Genomic DNA, 16,808 nt, shown 5'->3' on the forward strand with positions numbered 1-16,808 from the left:
TGTAGGTGCGGGTGCTGAAATAGAAAGAAACCTTGACTTTAGTGGTCAAGTAGTTGGAACAGGAAAGAATTCGACGTTAACTGTTCCGCAGATGATCATAGGTCAGGTCATGTGATCAAAGAATGCTTTCTGACCGGTTGGGAACCCACCAGTGTGGGCTGCACTCAGGCCATTGGGGCCAGAAAGGGTGGAAATACATTCTTCTATAGGGCTTTTTTTTTTTCTTTTAACAATCCCACTTTTTTCTACTTTTTAAAATTCATGAAAAATGTAGGAAGGGAAAACTGAGAACAGTTAAATTACAGTCGTGATGTGTTGGGGTCTGCCTAAAGAGATGTGTTTTCAGAGAAAATATAAAACACTGGGAATTAATAATCTTGTCTGGGGTAGAGCATTCTAGAAAACTGATGCAGCATGAGAGAAGTCTTGGGACAAGAGTTGAAGGTTTGGATTATTAAGGATGTTAGTCAAACAATTAGCAAAATAGAGAACAAGTAAAGTGGTAGACAGGGATGACTGAGAAGATGTAGGATGGTGCAGCACTGTGGAGAGCACAGGGAGTGTGGTAGACAGAGATAAGGAAGGAGATGTAGGGCGGTGGTTGACAGGTAAGGGAGGAGATGTAGGGCGGTGCAGCACTGTGGAGAGCACAGGGAGTGTGGGAGACAGAGATAAGGAAGGAGATGTAGGGCAGTGCAGCACTGTGGAGAGCACAGGGATGTGGTTGACAGATAAGGGAGGAGATGTAGGGCGGTGCAGCACTGTGGAGAGCACAGGGAGTGTGGGAGACAGAGATAAGGGAGGAGATGTAGGGCGGTGCAGCACTGTAGAGAGCACAGGGAGTGTGGTAGACAGATGAGGAGGAGATGTAGGGCAGTGCAGCACTGTGGAGAGCACAGGGAGTGTGGTAGACAGAGATAAGGGAGGAGATGTAGGGCGGTGCAGCACTGTAGAGAGCACAGGGAGTGTGGTAGACAGATGAGGAGGAGATGTAGGGCAGTGCAGCACTGTGGAGAGCACAGGGATGTGGTTGACAGATAAGGGAGGAGATGTAGGGCAGTGCAGCACTGTAGAGAGCACAGGGAGTGTGTGAGACAGAGATAAGGAAGGAGATGTAGGGCGGCGCAGCACTGTGGAGAGCACAGGGAGTGTGGGAGACAGAGATAAGGAAGGAGATGTAGGGCAGTGCAGCACTGTGGAGAGCACAGGGATGTGGTTGACAGATAAGGGAGGAGATGTAGGGCGGTGCAGCACTGTGGAGAGCACAGGGAGTGTGGGAGACAGAGATAAGGGAGGAGATGTAGGGCGGTGCAGCACTGTGGAGAGCACAGGGAGTATGGTAGAAAGAGAAGCGAGGAGATGTAGGGCGGTGGTAGACAGATAAGGGAGGAGATGTAGGGCGGTGCAGCACTGTGGAGAGCACTGGGAGTGTGGTAGACAGAGATAAGGGAGGAGATGTAGGAGGGTGCAGCACTGTGGAGAGCACAGGGAGTATGGTAGACAGAGATAAGGGAGGAGATGTAGGGCGGTGGTAGACAGATAAGGGAGGAGATGTAGGCGGTGCAGCACTGTGGAGAGCACAGGGAGTGTGGTAGACAGAGATAAGGGAGGAGATGTAGGGCGGTGCAGCACTGTGGAAAGCACAGGGAGTGTGGTAGACAGAGGTAAGGGAGGAGATGTAGGGCGGTGCAGCACTGTGGAAAGCACGGAGTGTGTGGTAGACAGAGATAAGGGAGGAGATGTAGGGCGGTGCAGCACTGTGGAAAGCACGGGGAGTGTGGTAGACAGAGATAAGGGAGATGTAGGAGGGTGCAGCACTGTGGAGAGCACAGGGAGTGTGGTAGACAGAGATAAGGGATGAGATGTAGGGCGGTGCAGCACTGTGGAGAGCACTGGGAGTGTGGTAGACAGAGATAAGGGAGGAGATGTAGGGCGGGGCAGCACTATGGAGAGCACAGGGAGTGTGGTAGACAGATGAGGAGGAGATGTAGGGCGGTGCAGCACTGTGGAAAGCACAGAGAGTGTGGTAGACAGAGATAAGGGAGAAGATGTAGGGCGGTGCAGCACTGTGGAAAGCACAGGGAGTGTGGTAGACAGAGATAAGGGAGGAGATGTAGGGCGGGGCAGCACTGTAGAGAGCACAGGGAGTGTGGTAGACAGAGATGAGCAGGAGATGTAGGCGGTGCAGCACTGTAGAGAGCACAGGGAGTGTGGTAGACAGAGATAAGGGAGGAGATGTAGGGCGGGGCAGCACTGTAGAGAGCACAGGGAGTGTGGTAGACAGAGATAAGGGAGGAGATGTAGGGCGGTGCAGCACTGTGGAGAGCACAGGGAGTGTGGTAGACAGAGATAAGGGAGGAGACGTAGGAGGGTGCAGCACTGTGGAGAGCACAGGGAGTGTGGTAGACAGAGATAAGGGAGGAGATGTAGGGCGGTGCAGCACTGTAGAGAGCACAGGGAGTGTGGTAGACAGATGAGGAGGAGATGTAGGGCAGTGCAGCACTGTGGAGAGCACAGGGAGTGTGGTAGACAGAGATAAGGGAGGAGATGTAGGGTGGTGCAGCACTGTGGAGAGCACTGGGAGTGTGGTAGACAGAGATGTGGGAGGAGATGTAGGGCGGTGAAGCACTGTGGAGAGCACAGTTAGGGTGGTAGACAGAGATGAGGAGATGTAGGCGGTGCAGCACTGTGGAGAGAACTGGTAGGGTGGTAGACAGAGATAAGGGAGGAAATGTAGGAGGGTGCAGCACTGTGGAGAGCACAGGGAGTGTGGTAGACAGAGATAAGGGAGGAGACGTAGGAGGGTGCAGCACTGTGGAGAGCACAGGGAGTGTGGTAGACAGAGATAAGGGAGGAAATGTAGGAGGGTGCAGCACTGTGGAGAGCACAGGGAGTGTGGTAGACAGAGATGTGGGAGGAGATGTAGGGCGGTGAAGCACTGTGGAGAGCACAGTTAGGGTGGTAGACAGATGAGGAGATGTAGGCGGTGCAGCACTGTGGAGAGAACTGGTAGGGTGGTAGACAGAGATAAGGGAGGAGATGTAGGGCGGTGCAGCACTGTGGAAAGCACAGGGAGTGTGGTAGACAGAGATAAGGGAGGAGACGGAGGGTGCAGCACTGTGGAGAGCACAGGGAGTGTGGTAGACAGAGATAAGGGAGGAGATGTAGGGTGGTGCAGCACTGTGGAGAGCACTGGGAGTGTGGTAGACAGAGATGTGGGAGGAGATGTAGGAGGGTGCAGCACTGTGGAGAGCACAGTTAGGGTGGTAGACAGATGAGGAGATGTAGGCGGTGCAGCACTGTGGAGAGAACTGGTAGGGTGGTAGACAGAGATAAGGGAGGAGATATAGGGCGGTGCAGCACTGTGGAAAGCACAGGGAGTGTGGTAGACAGAGATAAGGGAGGAAATGTAGGAGGGTGCAGCACTGTGGAAAGCACAGGGAGTGTGGTAGACAGAGATAAGGGAGGAAATGTAGGAGGGTGCAGCACTGTGGAGAGCACTGGTAGGGTGGTAGACAGAGATAAGGGAGGAGATGTAGGAGGGTGCAGCACTGTGGAGAGCACTGGTAGGGTGGTAGACAGAGATAAGGGAGGAGATGTAGCGTGGTGCAGCACTGTGGAAAGCACAGGGAGTGTGGTAGACAGACAAGGGAGATGTAGGGCAGTGCAGCACTGGGAGAGCACTGGGAGTGTGGTAGACAGAGATAAGGGAGGAGATGTAGGGTGGTGCAGCACTGTGGAGAGCACTGGGAGTGTGGTAGACAGAGATGTGGGAGGAGATGTAGGGCGGTGAAGCACTGTGGAGAGCACAGTTAGGGTGGTAGACAGATGAGGAGATGTAGGCGGTGCAGCACTGTGGAGAGAACTGGTAGGGTGGTAGACAGAGATAAGGGAGGAGATGTAGGGTGGTGCAGCACTGTGGAAAGCACAGGGAATGTGGTGGACAGAGATAAGGGAGGAAATGTAGGAGGGTGCAGCACTGTGGAGAGCACAGGGAGTGTGGTAGACAGAGATAAGGGAGGAAATGTAGGAGGGTGCAGCACTGTGGAGAGCACTGGGAGTGTGGTAGACAGAGATAAGGGAGGAAATGTAGGCGGTGCAGCACTGTGGAGAGCACTGGGAGTGTGGTACACAGAGATAAGGGAGGAGATGTAGGGCGGTGCAGCATTGTGGAGAGAACTGGTAGGGTGGTAGACAGAGATAAGGGAGGAGATGTAGGTCGGTGCAGCACTGTGGAAAGCACAGGGAGTGTGGTAGACAGAGATAAGGGAGGAAATGTAGGAGGGTGCAGCACTGTGGAGAGCACAGGGAGTGTGGTAGACAGAGATAAGGGAGGAGATGTAGGGCGGGGCAGCACTGTGGAAAGCACAGGGAGTGTGGTAGACAGAGATAAGGGAAGACATGTAGGGTGGTTCAGCACTGTGGAGAGCGAAAGTAGAATGGTAGACAGATGGGGACTATGGATGAAGATGGTTGATATACAGTGTCACACGCTTCAGAGAGATCAAAAAGAACATTAGATGTAACTTCAATAGATCTTTACTAAAAGAAGTCTCTGAAGAATGTAAGAGGGAAAACCCGATTATCAAGGATTAGACTAGAGTAGGCCAAGGGCTCGAGATTACAGACAGGTCTGCAATTAGAAGGAGGCGTCAAGAGATGGTTTTTCAAGTAATGGGGTTATAACATCCTATTTGAAAGAGGAACAAAATACAGTTTGTTTCCCAAAACATCACATTTTCTGTGCACATTTATTGGCTCGTGTCCCGATGAATACCCGTCCAGCTCTTACCTCCCACCCTGTGTCTTTGTCGCTCTCCAGCAGTTTCAGGCCGTGCTTGTTCTTCAGATGTCTGTTGAATTCCCACTTGGTGCCGTAGACAAAGCTGCACACGGGGCACTTTATGCCGCCTAAACCAAAACAACAGAATATAAAGAAGCAGGAATGAAAGAACCAAATAAAAGCCATCTCTGGAAGGAATTATACAGTATAAAAAGATTCAAAGGAAAATAAAACAAAAAAAGACAACAAATGTCAGAGACCATATGACCAACTACACCTACGTAATGTCACCGCACGACATGTGGCCTCCAATATACGAGAGAACCAAACAAAAGACATGGGCTAATTAGCATCTGCAGCCGCAAATATTAATTACATCTCCAAGTCCTCGAGTTATATCTAAACAAAGAGGAGATCAGCAGCCGCCTGGGAGCTACCCACTGACCAAAAACAAAAGCTGAAGGTGGAATGGTGAGGCTGGAAAAACGAGAATCACAGACAATACTTGATGAATCAGATGAAACGTATTAGTTTATTTTACCCCTTACTGGAATTTTAGGCAATTTGTGGAAGGGAAAATATAAGGGAAACAACTGTACAAAATTGTAGTAAAAAAATCAACTGAAAATACTGGAAGCGAGATTTAATCGTAATAGATGCCAGTGACAATATTCATTACTCAACATATATAGTATTATAGTAGTTATATTCTTGTACATAGGAGCAGTATTATAGTAGTTATATTCTTGTACATAGGGGCAGTATTATAGTAGTTATATTCTTGTACATAGGAGCAGTATTATAGTAGTTATATTCTTGTACATAGGGGCAGTATTATAGTAGTTATATTCTTGTACATAGGAGCAGTATTATTGTAGTTATATTCTTGTACATAGGAGCAGTATTATAGTAGTTATATTCCTGTACATAGGGAGCAGTATTATAGTAGTTATATTCTTGTACATATGGGGCAGTATTATAGCAGTTATATTCTTGTACATATGAGCAGTATTATAGCAGTTATATTCTTGTACATAGGGGCAGTATTATAGTAGTTATATTCTTGTACATAGGAGACAGTATTATAGTAGTTATATTCTTGTACATAGGGGGCAGTATTATAGTAGTTATATTCTTGTACATAGGAGCAGTATTATAGTAGTTATATTCTTGTACATAGGAGCAGTATTATAGTAGTTATATTCTTGTACATAGGAGCAGTATTATAGTAGTTATATTCTTGTACATAGGAGCAGTATTATTGTAGTTATATTCTTGTACATAGGAGCAGTATTATAGTAGTTATATTCCTGTACATAGGGAGCAGTATTATAGTAGTTGTATTCTTGTACATAGGGCAGTATTATTATAGCAGTTATATTCTTGTACATATGAGCAACGAGCAGTATTGTAGTAGTTATATTCTTGTACATAGGGGCAGTATTATAGAATTTATATTCTTGTACATAGGGGCAGTATTATAGTGGGCTGTGTTATACACTACATGGCCTGTGTTATACACTACGTGGGCTGTGTTATATACTGCGTGCGTGGGCTGTTATAAACTACGTGGCTGTGTTATATGCTATGTGGGCTGTTATACACTCCGTGGGCTGTGCTATATACTACGTGGCTGTGCTATATACTACGTGGGCTGTGCTATATACTACTTGGCTGTGCTATATACTACGTGGCTGTGCTATATACTACGTGGCTGTGCTATATACTACGTGGGCTGTTATATACTACATGGCTGGCCGCGAACAATCAGCGACAGGCGCAGTCCGGCTGCGAATTGGTGTAGGATTTGAACCACGCTTCGCTAATTGGACGCAGCCGGCCGAATCCTGTGTATTCAATGTATTATTCTAAAATCTTCATAAATAAACTACATACATATTCTAGAATACCCGATGCGTTAGAATCGGGCTACCATCTAGTAGTAGTTATATTCTTGTACATAGGGGCAGGATTACAGTAATTATATTCTTGTACATAGGGGCTGTATTATAGTAGTTATATTCTTGTACATATGAGCAGTATTATAGTAGTTATATTCTGGTACATAGGGGGCAGTATTATAGTAGTTATATTCTTGTATATAGGGGCAGTATTATAGTAGTTATATTCTTGTACATAGGGAGCAGTATTATAGTAGTTATATTCTTGTACATAGGGGGCAGTATTATAGCAGTTATATTCTTGTACATAGGGGCAGTATTATAGTAGTTATATTCTTGTACATAGGGGGCAGTATTATAGTAGTTATATTCTTGTACATTAGAGCAGTATTATAGTAGTTATATTCTTGTACATAGGAGCAGTATTATAGTAGTTATATTCTTGTACATAGGAGCAGTATTATAGTAGTTATATTCTTGTACATAGGAGGCAGTATTATAGTAGTTATATTCTTGTACATAGGGGCAGTATTATAGTAGTTATATTCTTGTACATAGGAGCAGTATTATAGTAGTTATATTCTTGTACATAGGGGCAGTATTATAGTAGTTATATTCTTGTACATAGGAGCAGTATTATAGTAGTTATATTCTTGTATATAGGGGCAGTAATATAGTAGTTATATTCTTGCACATAGGGGGCAGTATTATAGTAGTTATATTCTTGTACATTAGAGCAGTATTAAAGGGTATGTGCACACGATGCAGATTTAGTGCAGAATTGGTGCAGAACTGCAGCAGATTTTTCTGCTGCAGAAACGCTGCAGAACTGCACTGTGATTTACAGTACAATGTAAATCAATGGGAAAAAAAAAAAGCTGTGCACATGGTGCAGAAAAATCTGCGCAGAAACGCTGCAGATTTCAAAGAAGTGCACGTCGCTTCTTTTGTGCAGTTCTGCAGCGTTTCTGCTGCAGATTTTTCTGCACCATGTGCACAGCTTTTTTTTTTCCCATTGATTTACATTGTACTGCACAGAAACTGCACAGAAACTGCATAGAATCTGCATAGAATCTGCACAGAAACTGCATAGAATCTGCATAGAATCTGCATAGAAACTGCACAGAAACTGCATAGAATCTGCGCAGAAACTGCATAGAAACTGCACAGAAACTGCATCAAATCTGCAGATGCAGATTTAGTGCAGAAAATTCTGCACCACATTTCCTACGTGTGCACATAGCCTTATAGTAGTTATATTCTTGTACATAGGGGCAGTATTATAGTAGTTATATTCTTGTACATAGGGGCAGTATTATAGTAGTTATATTCTTGTATATAGGGGCAGTATTATAGTAGTTATATTCTTGTACATAGGAGCAGTATTATAGTAGTTATATTCTTGTACATAGGAGCAGTATTATAGTAGTTATATTCTTGTACATAGGAGCAGTATTATAGTAGTTATATTCTTGTACATAGGGGACAGTATTATAGTAGTTATATTCTTGTACATAGGGGCAGTATTATAGTAGTTATATTCTTGTATATAGGGGCAGTATTATAGTAGTTATATTCTTGTACATAGGGGCAGTATTATAGTAGTTATATTCTTGCACATAGGTGGCAGTATTATAGTAGTTATATTCTTGCACATAGGGGGCAGTATTATAGTAGTTATATTCTTGTACATAGGAGCAGTATTATAGTAGTTATATTCTTGTACATAGGGGCAGTATTATAGTAGTTATATTCTTGTACATAGGGGCAGTATTATAGTAGTTATATTCTTGTACATAGGAGCAGTATTATAGTAGTTATATTCTTGCACATAGGTGGCAGTATTATAGTAATTATAATCTTGTACATAGGGGCAGTATTATAGTAGTTATATTCTTGTACATAGGGTGCAGTATTATAGTAGTTATATTCTTGTACATAGGGTGCAGTATTATAGTAGTTATATACTTGCACATAGGGAGCAGTATTATAGTAGTTATATTCTTGTACATAGGGCAGTATTATAGTAGTTATATTCTTGTACATAGGGACAGTATTATAGTAGTTATATTCTTGTACATAGGGCAGTATTATAGTAGCTATATTCTTGTACATAGGGACAGTATTATAGTAGTTGTATTCTTGTACATAGTGGCAGTATTATAGTAGTTATATTCTTGTACGTAGGAGCAGTATTATTGTAGTTATATTCTTGTACATAGGGGTAGTATTATAGTAGTTTTATTCTTGTACATAAGTGGCAGTATTATAGTAGTTATATTCTTGTACATAGGGACAATATTATAGTAGTTATATTCTTGTACATAGGAGCAGTATTATTGTAGTTATATTCCTGTACATAGGAGCAGTATTATAGTAGTTATGTTCCTGTACATAGGGGCAGTATTATAGTAGTTATATTCTTGTACATAGGGGCAATATTATAGTAGTTATATTCGTGTACATAGGGGCAATATTATAGTAGTTATATTCTTTTACATAGGGGCAGTATTATAGTAGTTATATTCTTGTACATAGGGGCAATATTATAGTAGTTATATTCTTGTATATAGGGGCAGTATTATAGTAGTTATATTCTTGTACATAGGGAGCAGTATTATAGTAGTTATATTCTTGTACATAGGGGGCAGTATTATAGTAGTTATATTCTTGTACATAGGGGGCAGTATTATAGTAGTTATATTCTTGTACATAGGGGCAGTATTATAGTATTTATATTCTTGTACATAGGGGCAGTATTATAGTAGTTATATTCTTGTACATAGGAGCAGTATTATAGTAGTTATATTCTTGTACATAGGAGCAGTATTATAGTAGTTATATTCTTGTACATAGGAGCAGTATTATAGTGGTTATATTCTTGTACATAGGAGTAGTATTATAGTAGTTATATTCGTGTACATAGTGGCAGTATTATAGTAGTTATATTCTTGTACATAGGAGCAGTATTATAGTAGTTATATTCTTGTACATAGGAGTAGTATTATAGTAGTTATATTCGTGTACATAGTGGCAGTATTATAGTAGTTATATTCTTGTACATAGGAGCAGTATTATAGTAGTTATATTCTTGTACATAGGGGCAGTATTACCATAGTTATATTCTTGTATAGCAGGTAGCATATTAGCTACCGGGCTGACATAGATAACATGACCGACAGTGGGAATGAGCTAAACTGGCGCTCTTCCAAATGGAGATAGGAAAACTATGGTAAAAAATAGGAAAAAAAAAAAGACAAAGTAACTGGAAACCTGTACAGAAACACTATAAAATTTTCAAACAAACTTACTCAACTGTTTGGAGTCAAACTGTGAATAGTTGGTAAAGGTGGTATTACACTTTAACATTGTTTAGCTCTTATTCCTTTGTGGGTACTGATCTAGGGACTCAAGCAGGGAGCATGCTGGGTAGATCTAAGAGTGCACCAAATTAACGACAATTATAATATTCTATCTCTATTATTGACTGCATGCGTAGCGCGTTAACCTTTTCACTCCTGGAGAGGGAATCCTGCTGTATGTGAGCGCAGTCGCCTCCGAAAGTTACATCCACTGATAATAAACAGGTTTTAATGGCAAAGCAAAGACTCGCTCCTCAGCGGCCTCAAGTGATTACTTTAATCAGACAAAGAACATTCAAACTGATTTCAAGCACTTGAACTGCCAGATAATAATGGCAGCACTGTTCACTAAAATCCCAAGGAAAATGCTCTGCCTTGATTAATTACAGACTTATTAACGAGACGATTCTTTTCGTGATCAGTTTTGATTGTAAAAGTTCTCACTAAAGTGCAAGTGACAGAAATAAGTTCCATATGGCGGAGCGAGCTGCCATTATGTGTGAGGAATCAGGGGAGACTGGAGCAGAATTAATTACAGAAATGTTCTATACGCAGGACCTTATAGCAGCCCGACTGAGGACGTCCAAACATGGGATCATCCACCATCAAATGGTCAAAACCGAAAATCTAATCGCCAGGGAATGCAAATGATCAGACATTAGAAAAAGTGAATCGCAATGTGGTATCTACACTGAGACTCAAAGAGGAACATTATTTTGGGTGGAAAGTAAAAGTATTTTGAATAGGATGTAAACGGATCTACGGGAAAAAGTAGTTGAACTGTATAAACCAGGAAAGGGATGCAAAAAGATATCCAAGGAATTGATAATGCCAGTCAGCAGCGTTCAAACTGTGATTAACAAATGGAAAATCAGGGGCTCTGTAGAAACAAAACCACGGTCAGGTAGACCAACAAAAATGTCGTCCACAACTGCCAGGAAAATTGTTCAGGATGCAAAGAAAAACCCACAAATAGCATCAGCTGAAATACTGGACTCTGAAAACTAGCGGTGTGGCTGTTTCAAGATGCACAATAAGGAGGCACTTGAAGAAAAATGGGCTGCATGGTCGAGTCGCCAGAAGAAAGCCATTACTGCACAAATGCCACAAAGTATCTCACCTACAATACGCAAAACAGCACAGAGACAAGCCTCAAAACTTCTGGAACAAGATAATTTGGAATGATGAGACCAAAATTGAACTTTTTGGCCACAACCATAAACATTACATTTGGAGAGAGGTCAACAAGGCCTATGATGAAAGGAACACCATTCCTACTGTAAAGCACGGAGGTGGCTCGCTGATGTTTTGGGGATGTGTGAGCTACAAACTCACAGGAAACTTGGTCAAAGTAAAAGGAAAGATGAATGCAGCACATTATCAGCAAATACTGGAGGCAAATTTGCACTCATCAGTCCGGAAGCTGAGGCATGGGATGTATTGGATGTTCCAACATGACAAAAGATACTAGACACAAAGCCAAGTCGACCTGTCATTGGCTACAGCAGAAGTGAAGGTTCTGGAGTGGCCATCTCAGTCTCCTGACCTCAATATCATCGAGCCACTCTGGGGAGATCTGAAGTGCGCAGTTCATGCTAGACAGCCCAGGAATTTACAGGAACTGGAGGCTTTTTTCCAATAAGAGTGGACAGCTTTACCATCTGAGAAAATAAAGAACCTCATCCACAACTACCACAAAAGACTTCAAGCTGTCATTGATGTTAGAGGGGGAAATACATGGTATTAAGAAATGGGGCATGTGAACTTTTTATCAGGGCCATTTGGATGTTTTGTTTTGTCATTATGATTTAAAAAGAGAAAACACAGTAGTCTGACAATAAAAGGCTTCATCCAACCACTAACCATGAGTGGAGAAAAAGTTTTGGTGTTATCATTCATATTCAAAGGCCAAGAAAGCAAAAATTCTGCTGTGGTATGTAAACTTTTGAGCACAACTGTACATTCTAGTAAATAGGAGGCAGTATTATAGTAGTTATATTCTTGTACATAGGAGCAGTATTATAGTAGTTATATTCTTGTACATAGGGAGCAGTATTATAGTAGTTATATTCTTGTACATAGGAGCAGTATTATAGTAGTTATATTCTTGTACATAGGGGCAGTATTATAGTAGTTATATTCTTGTACATAGGAGCAGTATTATAGTAGTTATATTCTTGTACATGGGGCAGTATTATAGTAGTTATATTCTTGTATATAGGGGCAGTATTATAGTAGTTATATTCTTGTACATAGGGAGCAGTATTATAGTAATTATATTCTTGTACATAGGGGCAGTATTATAGTAGTTATATTCTTGTACATAGGGAGCAGTATTATAGTAGTTATATTCTTGTACATAGGGGCAGTATTATAGTAGTTATATTCTTGTACATAGGGAGCAGTATTATAGCAGTTATATTCTTGTACATAGGAGCTGTATTATAGTAGTTATATTCTTGTATATAGGTGCAGTATTATAGTAGTTATATTCTTGTACATAGGGGCAGTATTATAGTAGTTATATTCTTGTACATAGGGAGCAGTATTATAGTAGTTATATTCTTGTACATAGGAGCTGTATTATAGTAGTTATATTCTTGTATATAGGTGCAGTATTATAGTAGTTATATTCTTGTACATAGGAGCAGTATTATAGATGTTATATTCTTGTACATAGGGGCAGTATTATAGTAGTTATATTCTTGTACATAGGGGCATAATTATAGTAGTTACGGTATATTCTTGTACATAGGGGCATAATTATAGTAGTTATATTCTTGTACATAGAGGTCAGTATTATTGTAGTTATATTCTTGTACATAGGAACAGTATTATAGTAGTTAAATTCTAGTACATAGGAGCAGTATTATCTATATATATAATTGTCTAAGGTCCACTTCCGTCCGTTTGTCTGTTTCTGTCACGGAAATCGCGCGTCGCTGATTGGTCGCGGCCGGCTGGGCACGACCAATCAGTGACCGGCATAGTTCGGCCGCCAAATGGCCCCTCCCTACTCCCCTCCAGTCAGTGCCCCCTCCATACTCCCCTCCAGTAAGCGCCCACATAGCGTTTTAGCAGTCCGTTAAACGGACTGCGTTACACCCGGGCATAATGCGGTGTAACGCAGTCCGTTAACGCTGCCATTACCCCTGTAAGTGTGACCAACTTTTTACTATTGATGCTGCCTATGCAGCATGAATAGTAAAAACATATAATGTTAAAAATAATAATGATAAAAAAAAAACATTATATTCTCACCTTCCGGCGTCCGAGGCAGCCTTTTCCGCTCCCCGCGACGCTCCGGTCCCAAGAATACTTTGCGGCATTGATCCCAGATGATGTAGCGGTCTCGCGAGACCGCTACATCATCACGTGTTATTGCCGCAAAGCATTACTGGGAACGGAGCATATCGAGGAGCATTGGTAAAGGCCTGGGCTGGATCCGGGGGCCACCGGAAGGTGAGTATATAACTATTTTTTATTTTAATTCTTTTTTTTTTTTTTTTAACAGGGATTTGGTGCCGACATTGCTATATACTACGTGGGCTGTGTTATATACTGCGTGGGCTGTGTTATATACTGCGTCGCTGTGCTATATACTACGTGGGCCGTGCTATATACTGCGTGGGCTGTGATGTATACTACGTGGCTGTGCAATGTACTACGTGGCAGTGCAACATACTACGTGGGCTGTGCTATATACTACGTGGCTGTGTTATATACTACGTGGCTGTGCAATATACTACGTGGCTGTGCAATATACTACGTGGCTGTGCAATATACTACGTGGGCTGTGCTATATACTACGTGGCTGTGCTATATACTACGTGGCTGTGCTATATACTACGTGACTGTGCTATATACTGTGTGGCTGTGTTATATACTGCGCGGGCTGTGTTATATACTACGTGGGCTGTGTTATATGTTACGTGGGCTGTAAGACTTTCACCCGGGGCCCTCAAAAACCTGCAGCTGGCCCTGGCTTCACTGATTGGTTGCGCCGGGCCGCTAACAATCAGCGACAGAAGCAGTCCGGCCGCGAATTGGCGCGGGATTTGAAGCATGCTTTGCTACTTGGTCGCGCCCGGCCGGCCGAATCCTGTGTATTCATTGCATTATTCTGAATTCTTCATAAATAAACTACATACATATTCGAGAATACCCGATGCGTTAGAAGAGGGCTACCATCTAGTAGTAGTTATATTCTTGCATATAGGGGCAGTACTATAGTAATTACATTATTTTACATACGAGCAGTATTATATTAGTTATATTCTTGTACATAGGAGGCAGTATTATAGTAGTTATATTCTTGTACATAGGGGCAGTATTATAGTAGTTATATTCTTGTATATAGGAGCAGTATTATAGTAGTTATATTCTTGTACATAGGGGGCAGTATTATAGTAGTTATATTCTTGTACATAGGAGCAGTATTATAGTAGTTATATTCTTGTACATAGGGGCAGTATTATAGTAGATATATTCTTGTACATAGGAGCAGTATTATAGTAGTTATATTCTTGTACATAGGAGCAGTATTATAGTAGTTATATTGTACATAGTGGCGGTATTATAGTAGTTATAGTCTTGTACATAGGAGCAGTATTATAGTAGTTATATTGTACATAGTGGCGGTATTATAGTAGTTATAGTCTTGTACATAGGAGCAGTATTATAGTAGTTATATTCTTGTACATAGGAGCAGTATTATAGTAGTTATATTCTTGTACATGGGAGCTGTATTATAGTAGTTAAATTCTTGTACATAGGGGCAGTATTATAGTAGTTATATTCTTGTACATAGGGGCAGTATTATAGTAGTTATATTCTTGTACATAGGGAGCAGTATTATAGTAGTTATATTCTTGTACATAGGAGCTGTATTATAGTAGTTATATTCTTGTATATAGGTGCAGTATTATAGTAGTTATATTCTTGTACATAGGAGCAGTATTATAGATGTTATATTCTTGTACATAGGGGCAGTATTATAGTAGTTATATTCCTGTACATAGGAGCAGTATTATAGATGTTATATTCTTGTACATAGGGGCAGTATTATAGTAGTTATATTCTTGTATATAGGAGCAGTATTATAGTAGTTATATTCTTGTACATAGGAGCAGTATTATAGTAGTTATATTCTTGTACATAGGGGCAGTATTATAGTAGTTATATTCTTGTACATAGGAGCAGTATTATAGTAGTTATATTCTTGTACATAGGAGCAGTATTATAGTAGTTATATTGTACATAGTGGCGGTATTATAGTAGTTATATTCTTGTACATAGGAGCAGTATTATAGATGTTATATTCTTGTACATAGGGGCAGTATTATAGTAGTTGTATTCTTGTACATAGAGGCAGTATTATAATAGTTATATTCTTGTACAAAGGAGCAGTATTATAGATGTTATATTCTTGTACATAGGGGCAGTATTATAGTAGTTATATTCCTGTACATAGGAGCAGTATTATAGTAGTTATATTCTTGTACATAGGGGCAGTATTATAGTAGTTATATTCTTGTACATAGGAGCAGTATTATAGTAGTTATATTCTTGTATATAGGGGCAGTACTATAGTAATGTATTATTTTTACATATGAGCAGTATTATAGTAAATTATTATACGTAGGGTCAGTATTATATTGGAATCATGCAAATTGCCTCTTCAGAGAGGAAGAGAACTAGAACTTTAGTGCCACCTCCTGTAAGGTAGCAATCCTACAAGTCAATGTTGACCCTTTAACGAGCCTTGTCACATGACTTAGGATAATAGCCAAACCAGAATCTCAATTTGCAGACACAGTATATTTCCCAGAGGAGCATTGCGGCTTTAAGTCTCCTCATCTCGGCATGCTTAGCATGTCAATCTCCGCAAGGAGAAACGATACTTCTTGGATATTATATTGGATACACCCTTGTCCAGAGGAAGCAGAGTTTTATTAGTGGGCAGTAGTAGGAGAAAGCTTTACCCTAATGCCTGATGAGCGTTCAGAATAGTATCATGTAAAACGTAACACAAGGGAATGATTTATGTATAAATTATATTAATTTAGTAATTAACAGACAATACTCAATATCTTGGTTATTAACAGTAGAAAACGTTGTGATTTGTCGCAGAGACTCAGGAAATAACTAATACAGAATACGTGCTGGTTATCAGTGATAGATTTTGTACGTATATGATATATACAGCTTCTCGTTCTGGGAGAATCTAATATACAGAATATAGAACGGAGATACATAATGATACGATCCGCAGACAGGCTGCAGAACAGATAACCTTTAGTGCAGTAAAATGTCACAAAACCATAATACATATTGATTCAGTGACATTTCGAGAAAAGCGATGGAGATAACACACGGTATGACTTTCTCCATACCAAAATAGACAGATCTGTCAAAAGGGTTTTTTAATGTAGTGCTGATGTGATGGGAAGGCTGCCATTACTGCTGTGCTGCCTTAATGTATGGCGGAATTGACTTCTCGGAGCGCGGCGGAGCACAAGAGTAATGCACAATTTTATGGCTATCTCGTGGATGGCAGCCGATCTCACTATAAATAACGCAATATACAATGCTGCTAAAAACTAGAAAACGTAGGTTACATTGGACAAGTTCATGCCAGGCTCTACTTGCTTTACAATCCCACCTCCCACACCCGAAAAATAAAAAAAACCTTCCCTCAGTACTGAGATGATATGTGAGGTTACACAGGATACTGTTCATAAACTTTCCCAAAAGTAGAAA

At 41.1% G+C, this 16,808-nt stretch overlaps 1 protein-coding gene across 2 annotated transcripts in view; it reads right to left on the bottom strand.

Moving 5' to 3' along the window:
• The window catches only part of ZFAT (zinc finger and AT-hook domain containing), a 187,687-nt gene that overhangs the window by 11,635 nt on the left and 159,244 nt on the right, over positions 1-16,808 (bottom strand). For both annotated transcript variants that reach the window (XM_077271269.1, XM_077271270.1), the window contains exon 14: positions 4,793-4,911. In XM_077271269.1, the coding sequence (XP_077127384.1) occupies positions 4,793-4,911 (119 nt within the window). The remainder of the gene's footprint in view (positions 1-4,792; positions 4,912-16,808) is intronic.

The sequence above is a fragment of the Ranitomeya variabilis genome, chromosome 6 (assembly GCF_051348905.1).
Source record: "Ranitomeya variabilis isolate aRanVar5 chromosome 6, aRanVar5.hap1, whole genome shotgun sequence".
In the NCBI taxonomy this organism is placed as follows: Eukaryota; Metazoa; Chordata; class Amphibia; order Anura; family Dendrobatidae; genus Ranitomeya; species Ranitomeya variabilis.